At 40.7% G+C, this 23,239-nt stretch overlaps 1 protein-coding gene across 1 annotated transcript in view; it reads left to right on the top strand.

Annotated features, from left to right (window-relative positions):
• Positions 1–21,571, top strand: part of LOC124545680 (anoctamin-5-like) — a 349,333-nt gene extending 327,762 nt beyond the window's left edge. The window contains exon 18 of the mRNA XM_047124626.1: positions 21,407–21,571. Coding sequence (XP_046980582.1) covers positions 21,407–21,562 — 156 coding nt within the window. The 3' untranslated portion in view covers positions 21,563–21,571. The remainder of the gene's footprint in view (positions 1–21,406) is intronic.
• The last annotated feature ends 1,668 nt before the right edge of the window (positions 21,572–23,239 follow it).

Here is a 23,239-nt window from a genome sequence, read left to right as displayed (position 1 = left end):
CTTTTAGTATCTCCAGGGTTCTTCCATGTATACAACCTTCTTTCATGATTCTTAAACCAAGTGTTAGTTATGATTATGTTGTGCTCTGTGCAAAATTCGACCAGGCGGCTTCCTCTTTCATTTCTGTCCCCCAATCCATATTCACCTACTACGTTTCCTTCTCTCCCTTTTCCTACACTCGAATTCCAGTCACCCATGACTATTAAATTTTCGCCTCCCTTCACAATCTGAATAATTTCGTTTATTTCATCATACATTTCTTCAATTTCTTCGTCATCTGCAGAGCTAGTTGGCATATAAACTTGTACTACTGTAGTAGGCGTGGGCTTCGTATCTATCTTGGCCACAATAATGCGTTCACTATGCTGTTTGTAGTAGCTTACCCGCATTCCTATTTTCCTATTCATTATTAAACCTACTCCTGCATTACCCCTATTTGATTTTGTGTTTATAACCCTGTAGTCACCTGACCAGAAGTCTTGTTCCTCCTGCCACCGAACTTCACTAATTCCCACTATATCTAACTTCAACCTATCCATTTCCCTTTTTAAATTTTCTAACCTACCTGCCCGATTAAGGGATCTGACATTCCACGCTCCGATCCGTAGAACGCCAGTTTTCTTTCTCCTGATAACGACATCCTCTTGAGTAGTCCCCGCCCGGAGATCCGAATGGGGGACTATTTTACCTCCGGAATATTTTACCCAAGAGGACGCCATCATCATGTAATCATACAGTAAAGCTGCATGCCCTCGGGAAAAATTACGGCTGTAGTTTCCCCTTGCTTTCAGCCGTTCGCAGTACCAGCACAGCAAGGCCGTTTTGGTTATTGTTACAAGGCCAGATCAGTCAATCATCCAGACTGTTGCCCTTGCAACTACTGAAAAGGCTGCTGCCCCTCTTCAGGAACCACACGTTTGTCTGGCCTCTCAACAGATACCCCTCCGTTGTGGTTGCACCTACGGTACGGCTATCTGTATCGCTGAGGCACGCAAGCCTCCCCACCAACGGCAAGGTCCATGGTTCATGGGGGGGGGAAGCTTCCTTATGAGCTTGAAATTCTTAAGAACTTTTTGTTATGAGCAAATTTGCGAGTTATAAATTTCATTAATTAATTTTTCAATAATATCCTCTAATAATTCATGTGGCTCTTTAGTCACTTACAAACACTGTAGCTGTTATCAAACTAAACTGAGTGCCACTGTTAATTAAATTGCACTGCAATCTATTGGTTTTGGGTATTTGCGAATTTCAAACATGAGTGCAATTACGGCTTGTGAGAAAACTTTGTCCTCTTTGCTACATAGATATCATAGATGGTATGTGAAAGCTTGTTATTTCAGTTACAAGAATTATTAGTTGCCAGCTGTGTATAGAAGCTTTTAGTGGTGAACCAAGCATTGAGTACCATGTAATGCAGTGTTCAATACCATACCAATTTCCTTACTGAATCAACCAATACATGGTATACCATGTTCATAAAATTTACTCAAGGAAGAGGGGTATTTACACATGGATGTGACTGATGTACATCTTGTCACATGGCCACATTATCCATGGTATGGCTTACATATCACCACATGTTGTCTGTCTTCCACTGCAAGGTGGCAATCATAGTCACTAGTTGGTGACAAGTGAGCTTGAGTTCTGCCTCCTGCAACTGTTCATCATTCAACATTTATCATTTCTGGAAGGTTATTTATTATTTATGGAATGCTGGAATTTGACAGAACATTGTACAGGGTGGGGCAAATACAAGTGGCCCAGAAAACAATGTCTCAGGGCACCAAGAAACACAGCGGAGGAAAGGCAATACAGGAGATGTTGGGTCCTGCTCAAAAAGTTGCTGAAGGTGGAATGAAGCTGGACTGATGGAATTGCTGCAGTCTCATTCAAAATGCTCTGCTGCAGTTCTTGAAGACTAATACAGTTGCTGTGACACACCTTAGACCTGAGGGCTCCCCACACAAAGTAATCGCACACTGACAGATCGGGTGACGTGGGTGGCCACCTAGGTCTGCAACAGATTGGCTTCCGCTAACATCTCTGACAGGTGTGAAAATCATGTAAATGTATTCTAAGGTTTTGGCTCCTGTATGGGCGTGTGCAGTTGTTCCATCTTGTTGGAAGTAAATGTAGGTCTTTTCCTCCTCTGTTTTATGCATACATTCATGTCCAATCATATCTGCTTGTCTGAGCCCCTTTTGCTTGCCCCAGCCTATACTTGTATGTATGTATAAATAGGAGCATTCCCTGCAGAGGCAATTCAGATCCATGTGTACTCAATACACCAGTCAGTGTGAAGCGTTAGTTCTCATTGGTGACCATGCTGTCATAACTGATACTTGATTCTGGATTGCACATGATATACTGCAGTTTGATGGAGGCGCTGGGTATCTCAGGCATTGACATCACCATGACTCCAACAAGGCTATGCAGAAACAATCTCTTCACAAACAGGAATCTCAGTACAAATAGTAAATTTCTCCTACAGTCTATATTATCAAGATATCTATGGACACATAAGCATTGGTGAGTCAGACACACAACAGGCATTCAGCAGTATTTTAAGGAAATACTGACCAGGAACTAATGAAATGGCTAAAGGGATTAGGGCATGACATGGACACTAAATTCAAGGAGTGGTTTGAGAATGGGGGAAAGCTGAGACACGGGAACAAATTTTAAGTAGCAATTAAGAAAACATTTGGCAACTACTAGCAGCAAATCCACAAAACAGAAGAACAACTGAAGAGCAGAGGGAAATTACATTGTCATATGTACTGAATGTTTTGGTGATGTTTCATACAGTAAATCTTAAAATGATGGAAGCTGACAGTGTTTTACCCTCAGTGAAGAGCGTGACAAAGGCTAGCTGTCAAGCACTTGTTTTGATGGAAGTCACCACAACAGAAGACTTCATCACTGTTGCACCTATAACACTCTCACCCTTACTAAAAAAATCCCATGATGAAACATGCTGTTGTTCATTCTGTCTTCTCTCTCTCTCTCTCTTTCTTGTATTAAACCAACCTGGTTAGCATGCTAGACTGATGAGCAATACCTGAGAATCTGTTAAACAACTAATTAAGTGCTTCCAGATTTTCATCTAAGTCTTCTTTTTATGCACAGTGTTTTAATGAACAACAAAGTTGTTTCTTCAAGTGCTGTGAGTTGTGGTATGTGTGTACTCACTGCCTGGACACCAACTGGACTGAACTACTGTAGATCTTGCGTTACTATTTACAGCTGAGTTCAACTCATAATGTTTTCAATGTCCTTTGATGCTCTGTTATTTTTCTGAGCCCACAAGGATATTCCATGAAACATGCAGTCTCTCAGCATTTCCCCTGTGCTGGATGTGATGGCTAGCAAGATCTTAATGCTTTGAGTGCTGGACCCCAAGGGTTTCTTATTTTGAAACTACTGTCTCTGTCAGATTTTCCAACACCTTTCCTTTGATAAACTCCATAATTACACTGTTATAGAAACTTGGCACTTGCACCACAATACTCATTGTATTCCATTTCTGTGACAACTGATTTGCATCTCTCCTTGACTGTTCTAGTAATCTGGCCTGTGTAAGATATGTCACATTCACAAGGAATGTGGTACACACCCAGCTGTCTGGGACCTGTATTGTCTTTAAATTTTTCTCTGCTCGGTTTCATTTCTGACCCCTTTTTGGGTATTCTCGATTCTGACTGCAACACACCCTCAACTGGACAGTGTGAGTACCTATTCCTTCAGAACACTATTCATACATGTTGTAATTCTCTCCTTGTCTGTAAGTGTATGAGTCCTATGGATCAGAGAGCTCATCCTGATCAAAAGTAGGATCCAGCCCCATTGGAAGTTGGGACAGTGCATCAGCATTGGCACAACTTGCTTTAGGGCAAAAATGTATTTCATTATTGTATCAAGGCAGAAAAAAGGCCCAATGCTGAGGGCAATGTGCTGCTTTATCAGACACTGTAGCAGAAGGATTACACATTCAAACCAAGTGCATAATGAAGTGGAACTGAGACCTATAAAAGAATACGTGAAACTTTTTGAGGCTGTAGATGATGGCAAGCCCCCCCTTCTCAACATGGGAATAGCACTGCTGAGCAGAGTTGAGTGTTTCTGATGCATAGGGTATTGGACATTCGAAACCATCCTCGTAGCGATGCCAGGTGGTTGCCAGGATGGAAGCTATGCAAACAAGGAGCTGAATGTAATTTAGATTTCTAAAGTGTGAATGCACACTTGCAGGCCTGCATCCACCAAAAGGGAACATCCTTGTGGAGCAATTTGTGGAGAGGATGAGCCAATGCGGCCATACCCGGAAAGAATTTCTGAACATAAGCCATTTTCCCTAAACATTCTGAGTTCTTTCTCATTGGAATGGTGAGGCAGGGTTGTGATAGCAGTGACATGATAATGTAAAGTCTTTACACCATTCTGAGAAACCTGAAACCCTAAATATACAATGGATGCCTTATTAAAAGTCAGTGATAGACTAAGCATTAACAGGAACTCCAAAGTCATCACAAAGGCAAACCTGATCACTTGGTTTTTTAACAATCAGAAGAGGGGGTTAGACCACCCATTGGACATATCGGGTTGTATGATCCTCAGCAGTGTCCGTCTGTTCAATTCTCATTTCACTTGATCATGCAAGGCCATTGGAATAGGATGTGCATGGAAAAATTCGGCCACACCATAGGTTTCAAGAAAATGTGGGTCATAAAATTAGTGGCACTGCCCAACCCATCCAAAGAAAAAAGACAAGAACTCAAAACATACAACTCTAATTACTAGTAAGGGACCTGGTTGGAAATGAGGTGCACCATGTCTGCAATGGAAAAGCCAAAAGCATTGAAAGCATCAAAACTGAACGAACTGTTGGTACCAGCATCATGCACTACCAGAAAAATCAAGGAACAAACCGCAGATTTATACACAGTGGGATCTGTAAAAAATGGGGATAAGCTGCTTGTTGTAACTCACTAAACATTCAGTAACCAGCGCCAGAGATCCAAGTCTGTCTAAGTTTGTGAGTTTGTGAGTACTTGCACACCAGTCAGTATGAAGTGTTAGTCCTCACTGTTGACCAAAACTCATACTTGATTCGGTATTCTATATGACATAGTGTGAGTGAGGCACAGGGCATCTGGGACACTGACAGTCCTGATGGTTCCAATAAGGCTATGCAGAACCAATCCCCTCATGAGCAGGACCCTCAGTACAAACAGTACATTTCTCCTACAGTCTGTATCATCAAGGTATCTGTTGACACATGAGCACTGGTGGATCAGAGACACAACAGGTATTCAGCAGTATTTTCAGGAAATGCTGGCCAGGGATTAGTGAAATGGCTAAAGGAATTAGAGGTGACACTTGATAGAAAAACTGGGACAACATTATGTGATTTGTCAGTTTCTGCTTTTAGTTGGACACTGGATTCAAAGACTGGTTTGAGGATGAGGAAAAGCTAAGATGCTGGAATAAATTTTAGATAGCAGTTAAGAAAACATTTGGTAACCACTAGCAGCAAGTCCATAAAACCAAAGAACAATTGAAGATCAGAACCTAATAGTCGGAAATGACACTGTCACATATACTGATTGTTTTGGTGATGTGGCATACAATAAATATGAACACAATGGAAACTGACACTGCTTTACACTCATTGAAGGGCACGGAAAAGGGCAGCTATCAAGCAATCCTTTTGAAGGAAGTTGCCACAGCAGTGGCTTCTTATAGGCGTCTCATCTTCAGCCACATCTTCACAAGGGGGAGAAGCTGACAGGTATGCTGACAGGGTAGTAGCCTGCACAGTCAAGGTTGCCTACAAATTTTTGGTAGCAACCGCTCAAGAACATATTTGAGCTCTGCCTCGATGGAAAAGAGAACTGACAAAACAACCAAATAGTCTCAGCGCACAGAAGTTAACACCACGCTCGTCACCAGTTGTGTTGTAATGCTAGATGCAGCCAATAGGGTGGCCATTAAGAACAAAAGTTTATTTATTTATCCACATTCAAGTAAACAACAAACATAGAAACAGTACAACAAGCAGTAGAACACAATCTGAGAAGGAGTACCAGCTATGACATCTTTATACACACATCAAAAAAAGTTTTGCCTCACCTCGGTTCTGAGAGTTCTGAAACCTGTACAGAAAATTGGAATATACACTCCTGGAAATTGAAATAAGAACACCGTGAATTCATTGTCCCAGGAAGGGGAAACTTTATTGACACATTCCTGGGGTCAGATACATCACATGATCACACTGACAGAACCACAGGCACATAGACACAGGCAACAGAGCATGCACAATGTCGGCACTAGTACAGTGTATATCCACCTTTCGCAGCAATGCAGGCTGCTATTCTCCCATGGAGACGATCGTAGAGATGCTGGATGTAGTCCTGTGGAACGGCTTGCCATGCCATTTCCACCTGGTGCCTCAGTTGGACCAGCGTTCGTGCTGGACGTGCAGACCGCGTGAGACGACGCTTCATCCAGTCCCAAACATGCTCAATGGGGGACAGATCCGGAGATCTTGCTGGCCAGGGTAGTTGACTTACACCTTCTAGAGCACGTTGGGTGGCACGCGATACATGCGGACGTGCATTGTCCTGTTGGAACAGCAAGTTCCCTTGCCGGTCTAGGAATGGTAGAACGATGGGTTCGATGACGGTTTGGATGTACCGTGCACTATTCAGTGTCCCCTCGACGATCACCAGTGGTGTACGGTCAGTGTAGGAGATCGCTCCCCACACCATGATGCCGGGTGTTGGCCCTGTGTGCCTCGGTCGTATGCAGTCCTGATTGTGGCGCTCACCTGCACGGCGCCAAACACGCATACGACCATCATTGGCACCAAGGCAGAAGCGACTCTCATCGCTGAAGACGACACGTCTCCATTCGTCCTCCATTCACGCCTGTCGCGACACCACTGGAGGCGGGCTGCACGATGTTGGGGCGTGAGCGGAAGACGGCCTAACGGTGTGCGGGACCGTAGCCCAGCTTCATGGAGACGGTTGCGAATGGTCCTCGCTGATACCCCAGGAGCAACAGTGTCCCTAATATGCTGGGAAGTGGCGGTGCGGTCCCCTACGGCACTGCGTAGGATCCTACGGTCTTGGCGTGCATCCGTGCGTCGCTGCGGTCCGGTCCCAGGTCGACGGGCACGTGCACCTTCCGCCGACCACTGGCGACAACATCGATGTACTGTGGAGACCTCACGCCCCACGTGTTGAGCAATTCGGCGGTACGTCCACCCGGCCTCCCGCATGCCCACTATACGCCCTCGCTCAAAGTCCGTCAACTGCACATACGGTTCACGTCCACGCTGTCGCGGCATGCTACCAGTGTTAAAGACTGCGATGGAGCTCCGTATGCCACGGCAAACTGGCTGACACTGACGGCGGCGGTGCACAAATGCTGCGCAGCTAGCGCCATTCGACGGCCAACACCGCGGTTCCTGGTGTGTCCGCTGTGCCGTGCGTGTGATCATTGCTTGTACAGCCCTCTCGCAGTGTCCGGAGCAAGTATGGTGGGTCTGACACACTGGTGTCAATGTGTTCTTTTTTCCATTTCCAGGAGTGTAGATCAACATAAACATCATTTCTGCCCTTTTTATTGCTCACAAAAACCACGCATTTCACTTTGTACCTCCATACAGTGTGACCTTCAGAGGTGGTGGTAAAGATTGCTGTACACATCGGTACCTCTAATATCCAGTTGAACATCCTCTTGCATTGATGCATACCTGTATTTGTTGTGACATACTATCCACAAGTTCATCAAGGCACTGTTGGTCAAGGTTGTTCATCTCCTCAACAGCAATGTGGTGTAGATCCCTCAGAGTGGTCGGTGGGGCACGTCATCCATAAACAGCCCTTTTCAATCCATCCCAGGCATGTTCGATAGGGTTAATGTCTGGAGAACATGCTGGCCACTCTAGTTGAGCGATATTGTTACCCTGAAGGAAGTCATTCATAAGATGTGCATGATGGGGGTGCGAAACATTGTCCATGAAGACGAATGCCTCACCAATATCCTGCCGATATGGTTTGCACTATCGGTCAGAGGATGGCATTCGTGTATCACACAGCCATTACGGCACCTTCCATGACCACCAGCAGAATATGTCGGCCCCAAATAATGCCACCCCAAAACAGCAGGGAACCTCCACCTTTCTGCACTCGCTGGACAGTGTGTCTAAGGCATTCAGCTTGACTGGGTTGCCTCAAAACATGTCTCCGACGATTGTCTGGTTGATGGCATATGTGACACTCATCGGTGAAGAAAACGTGATGCCAATCCTGAGCGGTCCATTCGGCATGTTGCCGGGCCCATCTGTAACATGCTGCATGGTGTCGTGGTTGCAAAGATGGACCTCACCATGGACATCAGGAGTGAAGTTGCGCATCATGCAGCCTATTGCTCACAGTTGAGTCATAGCACGACGTCCTGTGGCTGCACAAAAAACAATATTCAACATGGTGGCATTGCTGTCATGGTTCCTCTGAGCCATAATCTGTAGATAGCAGTCATACACTGCAGAAGTAGCCCTTGGGTGGCCTGAGCGATGCATGACTTTGACAGTTGCTGTCTCTCTGTATCTCCTCCATAGGACAACATCACTTCGGTTCACTCCAAGACACCTGGACACTTCCCCTGTTGTGAGCCCTTCCTGGCACAAAGTAACAACGCAGACATGATCGCACCATGGTATTGACCATCTAGGCATGGTTGAACTACAGACAACACAAGCCATGTACCTGCTTCCTGGTGGAATGACTGGAACTGATTGGCTGTCAGACCCCCTCTGTCTAATAGGTGATGCTCATGCATGGTTTAGTGACATCTCTGAACAGTCAAAGGGACTGTTCTGTGATGCAATATCCACAGTCAACGTCTATCTTCAGGTGTTCTGGGATCTGGGTTGAGGCAGAATTATTTTTTTTATGTGTGTATAATGGGGAGGTGGTGCAGTGGATTTCGTGCTGTGTGCATTGGTCTTGTGATACACCACAGGCGGCCTCTCTTGGCCAGTCTGCACAGCTGTTGTTGGTGGACTATTTGACATACAGCACACTGGCAACCTGGTGCTGTGATCCTATCCAGGTGTTGCCTAGACGGTTACAGCAATAACACATTGAGGCACTGGTATATGGACTGCCATCTGTTACTTTTAATTTTGTTCTTTGTCTATAATAAACTTGTTTTTGTGTTGGGGTTTACAACATTTGAGTGTGTCACCCTGATGTCTTACAAAGAGTTTAGTACTGTGGCTCAAAACAAGAAAAGCTGTCTAATAAACACTGGCTCCAAAATGCATACCTTAAGGGCTGTGAGCACTTGTTCGGTAGAAGAGATGTGTTTCACAGTAGCAAAGAAGAACGAGTCATCATAGCTCTGTCTATACTGTCACCTCTCAAAAATTTGGAGAACAAAGAGCTTGCAGTAGAAAGTATTTGTTCACAGTATCTAAGATGAAGCAGTGCTCATAGATCTAAACATATGCATTTTAGAGCCCTTGTTTACAAAACTTCTTTACTTTAAGTGATTGCTCCTGTCATATTTCTGAATATTGGCCATTCCTCCTGGGATAGCCTGTATACAGGGTGGATCACTTAAAGCTTGCATTGCAAATATTGTGGAAATGGTAAGTTCTATTGAAGTGCAGATTTCAAAGAATTATTTGGTAGTCAGGAGCTCATATTGTTAGCCAATAAACATAATAATACTTAACAAGTGTGTTTTTGTGCAAAGATACACATTTTTAAATGGAACAATGTCTATTGACATTAACAAACTGAAAGAGGGGTAAATTAGAATATTAGTGGTGTTTGTTGCAGGATTCTAATGCAAGTCATTTACAAGATACCATATTTTAAGCAGTTTCCATTTTTTTTTTGTGCCATTCAACCTGTGTAGTTGCTATGTATGATGATGTTATGTTTGCTTACAGTGTGGTTGTGTGTTCCATGAGTGCATTGCGACTTACTAGTCAGTTAGTGTGTGATAATCCAAGCAGTAGGTTGCAAGTGAACAACAGGATTTACTAATGCAGAAAAAGTGGACATGCTCATTGAGTATGGAGACTGTAGGAAGACTGCAGTTCATTCTCGTACAGTGTATGCAGCAAGATATCTTAATTGATGTCATCCATCTCAACAATTATTTATCAGTTTCTTCAAACAGTTATGTGAAAGTGGTAGTGCAGCATCTAGACAATGTAACAGAAGGATACAAGTGAAGGCAGAAGATGGGGAAATTAATGTTCTTGCTGCTTTTGCAGCTGATCTGCTCCCACTCAATCACATGAAGAAGTGGCATGAGTCAGGGAAGTATTCAATGCATTGTTCATTGACATAGGTTCTATCCTTATCACATCTCTCTCCATGAAGATCTGCAGGGACGTGATTATGAGAATTGTGTTAACTTCTGTACAAACACATTAAGACAGGATGCTCCAGATGTGTCACATATCTCATTTAGTGATGAAGCTAAATTTACCAATCATGGTTAGATAAATGAACAAAAAACTCACTGTTGGGCTGTTGACAATCCCTGTTGGCTTAATCAAGCAGAATAGCAGCATCCATGGAGTGTAAACATGTTGCATGGGAGAATGAACCTGTTTTTCATAGGCAGAACACTAAACATGCACAAGTATTGCATTCTCCTAATAGACCATCTTCCACGGAAGTTATAAGACATTCTTCTGCAGACTAGGGGGAACATGTGGTACCAACATGATGGCTATCCAGTCCATAGTGTACAAAGTACTACAGCGTGTCTTCACGAATTGTTTTCAAATCATTGGATTGTATGCAGAAGACATGTGTCTTAGCTGGTCATTCCCTGGATTTGATGCCTGTAGACTTTTTTCTGTAGAGAAAGCTAAAAGACGCTCTCTACAAGGTCATACCAACTACACCGAGTGATATGTAATGGCGTATTACTGCAACCTGCTTGGACATCTCTGCTAATATGCTAGCATGTGTGCAGCAGTCTTTCCATACCAGAGAGGAAGAGTGTATTGCTGCTGCCGGTGGCAATTTTGAACACAACCTGTTATGGTCAGTTATCTAGTTACTGGCGAGAGTCCACATAACTAGTGTAATTACTTGTGCTCCTCTATAATGTGTTCCACGACAGATATTACATAAGTGTTGGTGTGGGACCTTTTTAAAGTACAATATCTCATGGATGATTCACAGTAGAATCCTGCAGCAAACACCACTGACATTCTAATTTAGTTCACTTTTAGTTTGTTAATGTCAATAGGCATTGTTCCATTTTTTTAAAAAGTGAATGTTTGCAAAAAAATACACTTTCTGAGTATCATTACAACCTGTTTATTAGCTCACAATATGAGCCCCTGACCACCAATCTATCCTGAGAAAGTCACACATCAGTAGCACTTTTCATTTCTGCAATATCTGTGGTGCAAGTTTTTGGTGACAGTAAAAAAATAAATAATAATGCACCATGAAGGAATTTTCTGAATGGGATGGAAATTGGTAGATGTTATGTATGTGGACAGACAAGCAAATGATTGCAATTTCAGAAAAATTGGATGATTAATTCAACAGAAAGAGCTTCATCTCTGACCAGCACTCTCATTTGCCAGACCATAAGGTAGGTGACAGTCAGGTTGGTATTCCACTGTTGTGTGGGATATCTGCAGACACCTCTTCAGCCTGTAAGCTCATTGACTGGAGTAGAATTGCCTTCAGCGATGAGTCCACTTTGAATTGAATCCTGACGAGCAATGAAGATGTGTCTGGGACAGCGGTAGGATAGCAACCTGAGTGTTGCCTGCCATATAGCCCGACAGCCAATAGTGATCAACTGGGGTACTAAAAACAAGAGATAGAAGGCTGGTACATGGTCCAGAATACAGGGAGACCTGTTGTGATGCTCTTATCAAAAATAAATATCTCACTGTATGCTCTTTGCACACTCTAAGAGAAGAAAAGGACACACTATGAAGGAATTATCTGAATGGGAAAGAAATTAGTAGATCATAGCAGGACCCCTTTGGTTGCTATCCCTGGCACCCTTGCAGCACAACGTTACATATCAGTGATACTCTACAACCTGTTTTGTTTTCCTTCATGGTGACCCATCCTGGGCTTACATTTGAGCAAGACAATGCCCACCCACCCATGGTGAGAGTTTCTATTACTTGTCTTCGTGCTTGCCATATGAACCTACCTTGGCCTGATCGCTCACCAATCGAGAACATTTGGAGGGTTATGGGCAGGGCCCTCCAATCAGCTAAGAATTTTGATGATTTAATGCACCAATTGGAAAGGATTTGGCACAATACCCCTGGGAGGACATCCAACAAATCCATCAATCAGTGCCAAGCTGAACAACTGCTTGCATTAGAGGTAGAAGTGGACCAACATGTTATTGCCTTGCCCAGTTTGTGAAGCTCTTTCTCTTGAATAAATCATCCAGTTTTTTTTCTGAAATTGTAATCATCTATTTGTCTGTACGTGTGTATCACATCTACTGACATCTGTCCCATTTGGATAGCCCCTTCATTATTTTGTTTACTTTTTTTTACCATGTCTCAGCCTACCAGCTCTCTTTTAACACCAGTATTCTGTTCAAGTACACACCAGTGGTACACACCTACAGCTCTATCCAATAACTTTTAAATGGAAAAATTGTGCCATAGCAATCTGTTCATAGCATATTATTATATGCAGTTTTGGACAGTTGACTAAACAAGAACAATGCACTGCTTATTTTTATGTGTATGAAGTTAACATGGTTTTACCATCAAAAGTTGCCTGCTTTGAAGCCTAGTAACTGTGATTTTGTAGTACTGATGTATAGGCCCTGTTACTAAAATATTTAGTCATTTCTGATGTCCAGTGTGTTGAAAAATATGTTATATCCTCTTCATTGTTACCATAAAACAGTAGAGAGATGTTATTAGTGTAAATTATTGTATGGGAATTTGAAGGTTGTACAATAAAATTTACATATAAGAGAAAAAGAAATAGCACCCCTGTACTGAGCCCTGCATTACTGTTTCAGCCATACACTGAATGTTGATTTATCTCACACTACTTTGGGAATTTATATTTGTACATTGCTTATGGCCATTTAGGTATGTTGACAGGGGCTCAAGAAATCTGTGTGTGATGTTGCATGCCTTCAGTTTCTGCAAGAGAAGTGGATGGCTGACTAGACTGAAAGCCTTTTTGTGACCTAAAACATGCTTATAGCATTCTTTCTGCCATCCAGATAACTTTAGACTTTGTGTAAAAATTCTGTGACAGCTGTCGTGGTGTTGTGATCTTTTCAAGATCCATGTTGGGTTTCTGTGAGAAAGTTGTTTTGTGTGAAAAATGCACCAAACTTTTCCCAAAATGCGGACTCAGAAATCTTACTAAATGTAAGAATCAGTGATACTGGGCTGTAGTTTGATGCTCTTTTCAATTGCAGTGGTGAACATAGCTTCTTTGATGCTGCCATTGATGAGCTATGTAATTAGTTTTAACCACAACATTTGTGCATTTTTTAATTACTGTGCTGGAGATATATTTTGCTTGTCTCTTTTTCTTTTACTTTTTCAAATTTAAGGTCGTTATCTGTTATGTAGCAGTGTACTGTGTTGTGTAGTGGGTCTATGTCTGCCATTGTGGTCATGGTTGGGGAGATGAAATGCTTGTTAAGAAGTTTACAAACCGTTTTTTAGCCTTTAGCTGATCTTTGTGTTTGATATTCATTGCTTCCCTTTCTGTGTTTCTACATATGTTACGGTATTTCTTAAGGAGATTCCAGCAGGCACAGCTTACATTTGCTGACTGTGCTATTGATTCACTGCGGACCTGTTTCCTTTGATATAGAAATACTGATCTGAAAACTATATTTTTCTTTGAAAGTGTGCAACCCAGATGATTTTTATGGTACAGAGGGCTTCAATATTCTGTTTGGGCATGACTAATTTAGCTGGTAATCTCAAGTGAGCTCTTTTTTTTTTCTCCCAATTGGGAATTGTTTTTGTTTTAACTGGCCACCCAAGAGTCAAAATCCCTTAGTAGAATTGAGTACACATCATCTTATTTAATATTTCGTCTTTCTTAGTGGTAGACACCTGTCTCAATTCCCTCTAGCTAGTGTATTTTTGAATGTGATTATATTTTTAGCAGTTTGGCTTCATTTCTGCTGAATTATTTTTGCAATTCTTTGAGGACTTACATTTAAGTAATCAATCTGCTGGCAATGTTACTTTCTCAGGTTGGTGATTCTTCTGGAAAACCTGGAATTGTCAGGGAATTACATTTTACCTGGAGAAATCAGGGGAATCCCAGGGAATTTCATAAAATCTAAGGGAATTCCATGTTTTTACCCAGCATTAAGTTTTATAAATCACAAATTTTAAAATATTTATTATTTCAAAATGTGTTAATTATATAAATATTATTCCACATATTATCGATGTTTAAAAAATGTGGCTAAACTACTGCTAATGGTTGGTATAAATCTTATAAATCTCAGCTGAGAGGGAAACAAAAGTAATTATTGAGGCTCTCCCCCCCCCCCCCCTTCCCAATCATCATTAATTTATCAGTAGCATCTTGACATCATCTTCCTTCTCGCACCCAGAATTCTTACAAATCCCCCATCCCCATCATCCCTCACCCCGTCCCCACCTCCTTCACTCCAAGTTTGAGTAGTCATCCTGTTTCTTCATCGTGTTTGCTAATTATTGCAGAGTCTGTCCTACTGGCAGTTAAATCTGTTATTTTGATGTTTGAAATTGCTACATTTGCAAGATTATATGAGTTCAATATATTTGATAATTTTAAATTACTAATATCTGCATCAGTATTTAAATCACCCAGTATTGTGAGGTCATCTGGCCCAACTTGGCATATCTTATTGAGGCTGTTAAGAAATGATCTACTCTCCATTTCTTGGGTGATAAACACCCATGACTTCGTGTTTCAGTCACTGCTTATGATGCCTTCATAATGTATCATAGTAGCAGGTAATTCAAGTGAACTTTCTCTGCAGTACTGTTCAAGAAATAACAGTTTCTTTTAACTTTAGTGTGTTGATTAACATGAAGAGCTAACCCAACCTCTTTCTAATGCCACCTACAGTAGCTACTAACTCGGGAATAGCCATCTGATTTAAAGTAACTTGTTTTATCCTGCTTTAAGCCATGATCTGTTATTGCCAGGACATGTGGATTATGTTCATCCATGAAAGCCTGAACAAGTGCAATTTATTTCCTCAGTTTTGTGTGTTTAAACACATCAGACAGAATGGTTTTTTCTACTCATTTTCACACTGTTTGTTGTAGCAGGAAGACTTAATTCCATGTAACACAGGGAAAGTTTGAGACTTCTGGATATTTCCATTAAAACATTAGTTTGTTACAAGAGGAACTTATTTCACTATGTGAGTTGTCAGTTCTGCTTAGGGCACTAATGGCTCATTCTGTATACATAAGAGAGATGATTCACCTGGCTTGGACTGTTTTTCTCTTGTGTGACACAGCTGTTGGTACTGGTGCTGATGGCACTGTTGTTATTGATGAGACTGCTGTTTTTGGTACTAATGACATTGTTCCCACATATGGGATTATGCTGTTTTCTTCCTCTCTGTTTGCAATGATTTCATTTACCTCTTTATGTATAAAATACAAGGTGTTCATAATTAAGGTTCCAGCTTCAAAGCACTGTAGAAAGAGAACCACTGCTCAGAATAATATCAAATTTGGACGCAGGAGGAAACTTCATGAAACAAAAAAATTTAATGGGAGTTTTGTGAATAGATGACACTGTAAGCATTGGGATATGCACACCTATGGACATCCAGCACATGGTTGTTCCTCATTTCGCATCTGAGATACTCAACATGACTATCTCCATGAAGGATCACATAGTGCTGGTAAGGTGCTTTTACAAGAACAGTGACTGTGCACCACTTGCCCTGCAGAAGTGCCAGACACTAATGGATGTGAGAAAAGGCATTGGTCTGATGTCTGCTAAGGTTCTGTAGAAAATTATTACAATATTTGAAAAGACAGGTATAGCTGCAGACAGGCACAATTAAAAGACACTTATGTAAAGCTTTCAGACACAGCCTTGATCAGTAAAAGATTCACACACACACACACACACACACACACACACACACACACACACACACACACACACACACACACACACACCATTCACATTCACAAGCAAGCACACCTCACACACACACACACTATCACTAGCTCCAGCATCTCGGGTCGGAATGCTGAGATGCTGGAGTTGGTCGTGTGTGCATCAGGTGTGCTTGCTTGTGTGCATGAATGGTGTGTGTGTCTCATTTACTAATGAAGGCTGTGACCAAAAGATTTATGTAAGCATCTTTTAATTGTGCCTGTCTGCAACTGGATGTGTCTTCTTTATGGTAAGTAGCAATTTGTCTTTTCCTAATTGTTGATATTCCTACCTGGAGTTTCGATTGTTTGAAAAGACAGGTTTTTTTGACGTGCAATATGGTAAAGGGAGGAAAGCAGTTGATCTGACATCTGTTGAAGATGTGGCCACAGCATTGCAGGGAGGGTTGAGCAGTGGTGTGCAAACATGCAGTGCACAAGGAATTGCCCGAACAATGGATATGCCTATGAGTACAATGCATAAAATCGTGCAAAATATCCTGCATTGATATACATACAAAACCATCCATGTTCAGGAGTTGCTTCCTGCCAAACTGCTAGCAAGACAAATGTTGGTTATAGAATTTCTTGCTCACATGGAAGTGGACAATGAAGAGCCATGGAACATACTGTGGACAGACGAAGCCCATTTCCATCTCCAAGGACATGTCAGTACGCAGAATTGCAGAATATGGGAAACAGAAAATCCACATGCACATCAACCAGTATCACCTCATTCTGCAAAGCTGGCTACATGGTGTGGGTTGACAGCATCATTTATTGTAGGGCTGTATTTTTTGAGGAGGTGTGTCTTGCAGGTCTTGTTACCTGTAACATAACTGGTAAATGCTAAGGGAGGCTTTTGTGCATCAATGTCATTCCAACCATTCAACAACATGGATGTGTGGGTAGGTTCATTTTTATGCAGGATGGCACTCGTCCACACATTGCACAGCTACTGAAGTGGAAGCTGCAGAGGCACTCCAGGAGTGACAGAATTATCAGTCATCATTTATCTATAGCCTGGCCATCCAGATTACCTGGTCTTATTCTGTGTGACTTCTGGCTGTGGGGTTATCTGAAAGATGTTGTGTTCAGTGCTCCAATTATGAGTGTAGCTGAACTGAAGGCATGCATTGCACAATGCTGTCTGAGTGTGATCCCCAAGACACTCTGATTTGTTGTGGAACATGCTGTTTCTTGAATTCAGCTTGTTGTTGAAAACAATGGACAGCAAATTGAACATGTCTTAGACCAGTCTCATGACTATTAGAAACCAATTTCATTTCCCTTTATATGCAGTTCTTGTCCCAGAACAATTAAAAAGTGCTGTCATTTTGCTTTTTATGTGGTTTTTGGACAATTAAAAATTGTATTCACTGATTACAAAAACAGGATTTATTCATCAGAATCATAGGAAATACAACACTCTAATTGTTAGTGTACCATATGGAAGTAGCATATCTTGACTTGTTTCACAATTTGAAGTTTTTATCCATGCTGAGATTTGTAGTAAATGGTATGTGTAAGAGTGACTCAAAATGATGTGTGTAATAAAAAATAAATTACCAGTCTTGATACTTATTTGAGAAATTAGAAAGAAGGTAATTTATTTTATTTTATGAAATGTATATTTTTTCTCATGAGAAATAGAGTTTTTTTGTCTTAATTTCTTCTTGTCAACAGCCACTAATGTTTTTATTTCCTCTGTCACGTACATCCCATATTTGTGCATCCATTATTTTAAAGTGTCTTTAGAGTTTGAATCTGATTATGTTTCACAAAATTTCTATTTTACATGTCTTTTATCTTTGTACCTTCTACATAATAATAAACTGGGAATTTAAATTTGTTTGATCATGGAAGTAAACCTTCCTGCATCAGGTGCGTATAAAGTGTATACAGCAGTATATAGTAAGTAGTAATAGTTGCTATGACAACCCTGCTGTAAATTTGGCTTCATTACTGCGCAAATGGATGTCACTGGTAAAATTAAAAACATATGTCATTAACCCTTCATTCTACAAATTATCTGGTGATTGAAAATTCCTACTTAGGAAGCAGAAGCATCCATTGTAAAGCTGCCTGACAAGTAGTAACACTGTATATCTACACATGCATCTCCAGACATACTGTGCAAATCACTGTGAAGTGGATGAAGAGGGTATTTCCCACTGTACCCCCTAGAAGAGGTGGACAAAAATATGCAAACACTAAAAACACAACATATTGCTGTGCTTATTATGATGTAGGAAAACAGCCCGCATTCAAAACAACTTCCAGTTATCTCAGAATTGATAAATACAGGTCATTTATAGTTCTCAAGGGAATCTTATACCATTCTTCCTGAAAAACAGTGGCAATTTCAGGTAATGATGATGGAGGTGGATAGTTATCAGACACCCTTCTCTCCAAAGTAGCACAAAGGGTCAGTAATATTGGTATCTGGTGACTGTGGCGGTCAATGAAGTTGCAGCAATTCTTCCTTGTGCTCCAAAAATTCTTCCTTATACTCACAAAATCAGTCTTGTAGGATGCAAACTGTGTGAACAGGGGTGCTTCTGTCTTGGAGCACAGCATCACCATTGGTTAACAATTATTGAATCATGGGATGAACTTGATCAACCAAAATGGCTTCATAATCCTTGGAAAATAATGCAGCCTTGCAGAGTAACAATGGTGCCCATGGAATACCACACTATGGCTACCCCCATCATCACCATATCCCTGCCATGTTCACTGCTGGCAGCCAGATGTAAGCTCAGCGAGAATTTGGAAACCCAACCAAATAAATGACTTCCTTCCATTGTGCCATAGTCCAGGTTAAATGGCTTTGGCACTACATTTTCCTGTTACAGGCCTTTACATCACTGATATGTGATTTTATATAAAAACAAAGATGAGGTGACTTACCGAACAAAAGCGCTGGCAGGTCGATAGACACACAAACAAACACAAACATACACACAAAATTCAAGCTTTCGCAACAAACTGTTGCCTCATCAGGAAAGAGGGAAGGAGAGGGGAAGACGAAAGGAAGTGGGTTTTAAAGGAGAGGGTAAGGAGTCATTCCAATCCCGGGAGTGGAAAGACTTACCTTAGGGGGAAAGAAGGACAGGTATACACTCGCACACACACACATATCCATCCACACATACAGACACAAGCAGACATTACATAATATGTCTGCTTGTGTCTGTATGTGTGGATGGATATGTGTGTGTGTGCGAGTGTATACCTGTCCTTCTTTCCCCCTAAGGTAAGTCTTTCCACTCCCGGGATTGGAATGACTCCTTACCCTCTCCTTTAAAACCCACTTCCTTTCGTCTTCCCCTCTCCTTCCCTCTTTCCTGATGAGGCAACAGTTTGTTGCGAAAGCTTGAATTTTGTGTGTATGTTTGTGTTTGTTTGTGTGTCTATCGACCTGCCAGCGCTTTTGTTCGGTAAGTCACCTCATCTTTGTTTTTATATATAATTTTTCCCATGTGGAATGTTTCCTTCCATTATATTGATATGTGATTTTGTAATATCAGATCACCCTACAGTTCCCAGCTGGTGCAGTTCCCTTTGTGTTGTTTTTTTGCTGACAGTGTTAATGAGTTATACAATGAATTTCACAACTGTCGTCCTCTTGTTTTTCGTCACAATCACCTTCAGTGACAATCTGCCACTATCACTTGATACACAATTTCATCTCCATTATAAATTAGCGAATGATGTTTTTCCACTTTCCCCATATGCATTACAAATCTTTGACATGGTGTCTCTTCAAACACCAAACACTTCAGCTACCTTGGTTATGGAAGTACCCACCATGTGAGCACCAACAAACTGCCCACGTTTGAATTCATTTACCTCTGACATAATGCACTCACAACTACACAGAACACTGTTCTGACCACAACTGACACTTGCAATGCACTGAGGCCATTGCTGTTCATAGTCAGATATGACCATGCCACCTGCAGGCTCCACTAGCATCTGCATCTGCATCTGTGTTGTTCAAGCACGCATTCCTTGCGATGTTTCAAGGTTCTCCTTCTTCTTGACATCCATGCAACAGGATTAATGAATGAATTAATTACAATGGCCCCAATATGTGTGATGTACACATAATCAACATTTATAAAATATCGAGACATCTAAAATGCTACACATGCAGATATAAAGAAACTGGTTTATACTGCTGTACTAAAATGGATGAAGTGTAATTTATCTTTTAAATCAACTCTCAGGCATTCTATTGAAATGTACACAATGGAGTATTGTGGCTTCCTTAATAACTGATTCAGCAAACAAAAAAATGTTTTTATGCAACTGACATATTGGCTGCCCATACCAGCAGTGCAGAATATTGCTGAAATAAACTAATATTCATATTTCAGCTGTTTACATGTATATGGGAAACAGTTCTCAATGTTGGTCATAAATAAGTCCAAGAAACTACACCATTTATCAACTAAAAAGGATTTTATTATTAATTAATGCAATATTGTACCTTATTATTACAGCCACTTCATCCTCTCTTTTCATTTTGGTGATACTCCATATGTGATCTATATTTGCTGGTTCAAAACTAGTTTCCTTATGAATTATGTATAATTTCTCTTCATATTAAGTGATTTTAAGTGTCTGCTTAACTGAAGTACACTGAAGAGACCTTAAAAGCATGTATATTATGCAATTGGATAGAGAAAAATTTCACTCGCCAAGTGGCAGCAGGAAAACACACATATAAAGGTATTAAAATTTGCACGTTTTTGGAACCAGTGGCTGGCAGGTGGGTTGAAGGGGAAGGAAGAGGGATGAAGGAAAAGGAGAGAGTTTGGAAAAGTCACTCAGTATGCCAGGTCAAGGGCGACTTACCAGATAGGATGAGAAAGAAAGACAGTGTTGAGGGCTGCGTTGTTTGAGATTTGAAAACCTGAGAGCTTAGTGGTGCAAGATAGGATAGTATGCAATACAGAGTTCATTCCCTAAGCACCATGCACTGGATAATAAGAGCAGAAAGCCCTTATGTGTGTTCTGCTGCTGCTGCTGCTGTGTGAGTCGATTTTTATCTATACAGTTAAATTCTACTTTCAAAAATTGATTCTCTACCAAAGCTTGTATGATTTTCATAGTTTCTGCGTAACTTGATTTACACGTAAGATACAATACAAATTCATCACTATAGGTACTGAATTACATTATCTTTGCTATATGTTTCAGCATATTGTGTTCATACTAACAGGACTGCTAGCTTATATCATTCCTGACACATCACGGACAGTGAGGCAACTACAGCAAAGAGAGAGAATAGTAATAATGGAAAGGCTTGCTAGTATCTCTAGACAAGGGAGAGAAGAAAACAACACACAGTCATAGCAGAAGAAACTATTACGTGAGTGATATAAAATTTTCAGTGTTGATGTCTGACCAAATCTAAAGAAACTTAATGAAGTTATCTACAGTCTATCTGTTGTTACTTTTCAGAGCACTAAATCTTTATGATCTCTGAATTTTGCCTCTAGGTATAATACAGATAAAAGAATATTATATTATTAATTTTATTAAGTAGTTTCAAAAAGTCTTTTGATCTCTCTTCTAAACACACAAAGAATATTTTCAGAATTAATATTTGTCTCTGCAGCAGTGTGTGCCTGTTTTGAAACTTCCTGACAGATTAAAAATGTGTGCCTGGCCACAATTCAAACTCAAAATCTAGTCTTTTCATGTGCAACTGAGCACACAGTTTTAATTTGTTAGCAAGTCCCAGAACAGCACATGCTTTGCTACAGAGTGAAAGATTCATTCTGGAAACAAAACCAAAAGCTGTGGGTAGGCTAACTGTGTGTAATATCCTTTCTTCCATGAGTGCTGATCTACTTCTACTGTTAAGGTATGCAGGAGAGCTTCATATATGAATGAGTGAATGTGGAATTGGGGATGTAGCAGATTGGAATGAGTAGATTTGCAGTTGTGGGAAAGGTACATGAACTGAGTGCTCAGAAGTGCTTGTTAAAAGAATGACGGAAATTATCTTGAGGAACACTTATTAAAAGAATGACTGAAATTATCTTGAGGAATACTTGCAACTGTTTCCTCTAATGAAATATAACGCCAACAAGCTAATGAAGATAGATTATATCAAAAAAGACTGCAGTTGGCAAGTGAAAAAGTATATATGAACACTATTTCATGTTCTTTGAGTATTAGAAATTTCTTAAATAAAAATAAAAAACTTTTATCATCATAATAAAATGACGGGGAAATGGATCTCATGTAAATTTTTGTACTATTGAACAAATATAAGTAGGGACACGCAAGCTGCTACCACATGAATTTGGAAATAGTGCAAACATGCAAAGTAATTCTATGTCATTGTAGATGATACAAATTAGGCAACTTCTAATCTTGACCAATAGAGGAATAATGTATGTGTAATAGCACCATAAACAGTGATTCACTCTGAATATTTTGAGACAAATTGCACGAAGATATTACACAGGAGGTGCATAAAGTGGACCATTTAGATTCACAATTAATTTCTCTCCTAAATATTTTCCTGTAGCATTTCCGTACTTCATTTCCCTAAATTCAAAGAGAAATGAGGTGGGGGAGTGGAGATTCAGTTGGAAGATGTGCAAGTGGTGGGAGGATATTGTTGATAAGTGGGGTAAAAATGTTATGTGAGAAAGAGGATCAGTAACAAAAATTTTCAATTAGTATTACATAAAATATTATTCATGTATGAAAATAAAGATTGAGAACTGCCAAAAATGAAGAAAATAATGAACAACAGAAGAGTCTAAGAATAGAAAACAAGAAATAACAGACAACAGAGAGAAGAACACTTCATCATTGAGCTTGATTGGTGAATGTGGTGTTCTAGATAATGTTGTGAAAAAAGTATTTTACGTTTTCTTTTTTTTCCAAGGATATTCAGTCATACGGCAAGCTTATGGTTGACACTCTGGTACTGAAAGCTGAACACACTCAATTTGGTGTATCCCAAGTGACGTATTCATCAGTGAGGCCAATGTTGCTAGTGATGGGATTGTT

This window comes from Schistocerca americana, chromosome 8, assembly GCF_021461395.2.
Source record: "Schistocerca americana isolate TAMUIC-IGC-003095 chromosome 8, iqSchAmer2.1, whole genome shotgun sequence".
NCBI classification, from domain to species: domain Eukaryota; kingdom Metazoa; phylum Arthropoda; class Insecta; order Orthoptera; family Acrididae; genus Schistocerca; species Schistocerca americana.
This window is presented reverse-complemented; position numbering and strand designations above follow the sequence as displayed.